At 45.1% G+C, this 3,811-nt stretch overlaps 1 protein-coding gene across 1 annotated transcript in view; it reads left to right on the top strand.

Annotated features, from left to right (window-relative positions):
* Positions 1 to 3,298: 3,298 nt before the first annotated feature.
* LOC102811345 (probable cystatin-16-like) overlaps positions 3,299 to 3,811 on the top strand; it is a 5,983-nt gene continuing 5,470 nt past the window's right edge. The window contains exon 1 of the mRNA XM_006860753.1: positions 3,299 to 3,499. Within this exon, the coding sequence (XP_006860815.1) occupies positions 3,299 to 3,499 (201 nt within the window). The remainder of the gene's footprint in view (positions 3,500 to 3,811) is intronic.

A 3,811-nucleotide genomic window follows, 5' to 3' on the forward strand; every position in this document is an offset into this window, starting at 1 on the left:
TATTTCAACAACTATGTGGAAACCTTGTCTGATTTCCCCTGGCTTCACAAGAGGGAAACAGAATCAAACTCAAAATCAGCCGAAGGACAATTTTGAGGCCAAGGTCAGACATGCTTCTACCCTGCAACCTTCTTTATCCTATTCTGACACCATCCCTCCCTCCCACAGCACTCTCTGCTTCATATCTGGGTTCAAGAAGTCATTGCATTGGCTACACAGAACTCATAACAATACTCATGATTCTGTGGTTTATTAGCAAAGCGAACAGGGTACAATTTTAGGATCAAAATCAACTCAGAATGAAGCAGTTCTCCAGGCAGCCTCTTGTCTGCCATACTGCAGGCATGCCTCACTCTTGTTTTCAGTCTCTCAGGCATGTGGCCTCTTGGTTTTTACCCTGCTTGGACAAGTGATACAAAGTTCTTTTAGGCAGTCACTGAATGCATAAAGGGCACATTCTGCAAGCCAGTCTCGTACCTGCAGGCACTCAGCTTTACTCAGTCCATAGGTCTAAAACCCGAAGCTGCTGTCTCTCCATGCCACTGCCTCTGCTGTCGCCTCTACTGTTGTCTCTGTGGTTACCTCTTGCGATTGCCTCTTGATGTCTCATGCTCCACTCATGCTCTTCCTTCTTATGGTCCTGAGATCTTCCCTCTCTGTTTCTGAGATGGCGCCTTTTAAACTTAGCTGGAGGACAAAACTAACAAATATACCTTATTTGCATGGTCCCACCCAATCTCCTGGTGGGAATTAAGAAGATTTTGCATAGAAAAGCCACATCAAATAAATTTAGGGCACCACAATTATGTAGGCAAGATTGATTGATTGACTCATTGGTCATGTGATTAAACTCAGTCTCCATCATTCTGCACATCTTGTCTCTTCCTGACCCCAAGACATTGGCCCATACCATTTTGCGATCATACATGCCTGGGTACCCAATGTCCAGAGCTATCTTCACATATGTTGGTGGCTCTCATGTTCCATGGCACACTCACTTCCACTGTCTTCTTCATTTCCAGAAACTTCCTGGGAAGAAGACTGGGCAGGGGTTGGTCCCACAGGTCCTCTCCAAAGAGTCTGAGTGAGGGGACATGGCCAAGACTGTGGAATGAAGGAGGTAGAGCTGGGTGAGAATATACATCTTCTGGGGTGAGTCAAGGCTGGTCCCCACCGCAGCCTCATACTACTCTTCATCTTGTCCTGGACATTTTCACCACTCCCCTAAGGAGACTCAAAATCTCTGTCCCTCATTGTCAAGCATACCAGGCCTTTGGGCAGGAGGGCAAGATAGTCAGCAGGAGAATGGGGCATAGCAGGTGGAGAAGATGGTACCCTACATGGATGACCTAGATGCTGCCCTTCACTCTGTATCCCCCCCACTCCCTATACTCACACTGAGACTTTAGGGGTTAGCTAAGACAAAGAACAAGGCACCAGGAATTGATGGAATAGCAATTGAACTCTTTCAAGAGAGTGAGGAGGCACAAGAGGCACTCACTGATCTCTGCCAAGAAATTTGGAAGACAGCCCATTCCAAAGAGAAGTGACCCAACAGAATGCTGAAACCATCAGACAATCTCTTTGATAGCCCATGCCAGTAAAGTTTTACTAAAGGTAATGCAGAAACGGCTGCAAGCATATATTGACAGAGAACTTCCAGAGGTTCAAGTTGGATTCAGAAGAGGCCATGGAATGAGGTATATCATTGCTAATCTCTGATGGATCTTGCCTGAAATCAGAGAATATCAGAAGGATGATTACCTGTGCTTTATTGACTACTCAAAGGCTTTTGATTGTGTGGATCATGACAAGCTATGGACAACATTGTGAAGTATGAGTATTCCTGAACACTTAATTGTGCTCATGAGGAATCTGTACCTGGACCAAGAGACAGTTGTTCAAACAGAACATGGGAGCACTGAATGGTTTAAAATTAAGAAAGGTGTGCAACAAGGTTGTATTCTTTTACCATACTTATTCAACCTGAATGCTGAGCAAATAATCCATGAAGCTGGGTTATATGAAGAAAAATGTGGCATCAGGATTGGAGAAAGACTCATTAACAACCTGCGATATGCAGACAATACAACCTTGCTTGCTGAAAGTGAAGTGGACTTAAAATGTTTACTGATAAAGATCAAAGAACACAGTCTTCGGTATGAATTACATCTCAATGTCAAGAAAACAAAAATCCTCACCACTGGACCAATAAACAACACTCTTATCAATGGAGAAAAGATTGAAGTTGTCAAGGACTTCATTCTTCTTGGATCAACTATCAAAACTCACGGAAGCAGCAGCCAAGAAATCAAACGACGTATTGCATTAAGCAAATCTGCTGCACAGGAACTTTTTAAAGTGTTGAAGAGCAATGATGTCAGCTTGAGGACTAAGGTGCACCTGACCCAAGCCTTGGTATTTTCAATAACCTCATATGCATGCAAAAGCTGGACAGTGAATAAGGAAGACCGTAGAAGAATTTATGCTTTTGAGTTATGGTGTTGGAGGAGAATATTGAAAGTGCCATGGGCTGCCAAAGGAACCTACAGATCCATTTGGAAGAAGTGCAGCCAGAGTGCTCCTTGGAGACCAAGAAGGCCTAACTTCATCTCTCATACTTCGGACATATTGTCAGGAGGGACCAGTCGCTAGAGAAGGATATCATGTTTGGTAAGGTGGAGGGTCAGAGAAAAAGAGGACGACCCTCAGCGAGATGGATTGGCCAAGTGGCAGCATCAATGGACTCAAGTGTGGCAAGAATTGTGAGGTTGGCCCAGGATCAGGCAGTGTTTCATTTTGCTGTGTGTAGGGTCGCTATGAGTCGGTACTGACTTGATGGTACCTAACAACAACAACAACAGCAATATCACAGGCAGACATGGTTCTCCCTAGCCTTTCCTGGAATCTAGTTCACCATGTCTTGTGTGAGTTAGCTGCACTGGCATGAGTGTGGTGATGTGGACACAGTCCCTCATCCCAGGGCTTTAGCAGGGCTTGGTGAGATGAGGAAGCAGCCCTGGAATGTGCAGTGAAAAGAGTGTGACTTTTAATGCATGTCTGTGAGTCTGAGGCCTCCTGTTCTGCTACTGCCTTTGAGGTGGGGGAGTGGACAGAAGCATTGTTTGAAGAGAGGAGTTGATTAGTTCAGGGCCTCTACTGGCAGGGTGTGTGGGATCCAATCTGTGCAGGACATTGTTAGCAGCTGCCTCTCCCAAACCCCTACTCCTACACTTCCACCTCAGCTAGTGTCTTCCTGAGCATTTCCAGGCCCTTAGTGCGGCTGTTGAGGTTAGCTATGTTCCAGCAGGTAACTCTACTTCTGGGGCTCATGGTACTGGGGACACAAGTCTGGAGTATCCGATATGAGTTTATAGACATCAGTAAGAATTTGAACTACTTTGTCATGTCGGTGGAGTTTGCTGTATTTCAGTACAATGAGGACAACAAGGATGAGTACGCCTACAAGTTGCTGCGGGTCCGACAGAGCCAGCGCAAGGTGCCAATGAAAGCTTGCCCAGACACCCTGGGGCCAGGCTTGGGCTTGGGGAGGGATTGGTGTGCAGAAAAGAGCTATTGATTTTTAAAATTTGGTAACTATTTAAATATTGTAAGATAGTAACAGAAATGCTTCATTTTTTTTTTTTTTTCTGGCTTGTTTCCTTTGATACAAGGAGAGAGAGAAACATAAGGAAAACGTTGTTGTCTTGTTGTTAAGTGCTGTCGAGTCGGTTCCAATGCATAGCAACTCTGTACAGAGTTTCCAAAGAGATGCTGGTGGGTTTGAACCACCAGTCTGTGGTTAGCAGTC

Source organism: Chrysochloris asiatica, unplaced genomic scaffold, assembly GCF_000296735.1.
Source record: "Chrysochloris asiatica unplaced genomic scaffold, ChrAsi1.0 scaffold00039, whole genome shotgun sequence".
Lineage (NCBI taxonomy): Eukaryota > Metazoa > Chordata > Mammalia > Afrosoricida > Chrysochloridae > Chrysochloris > Chrysochloris asiatica.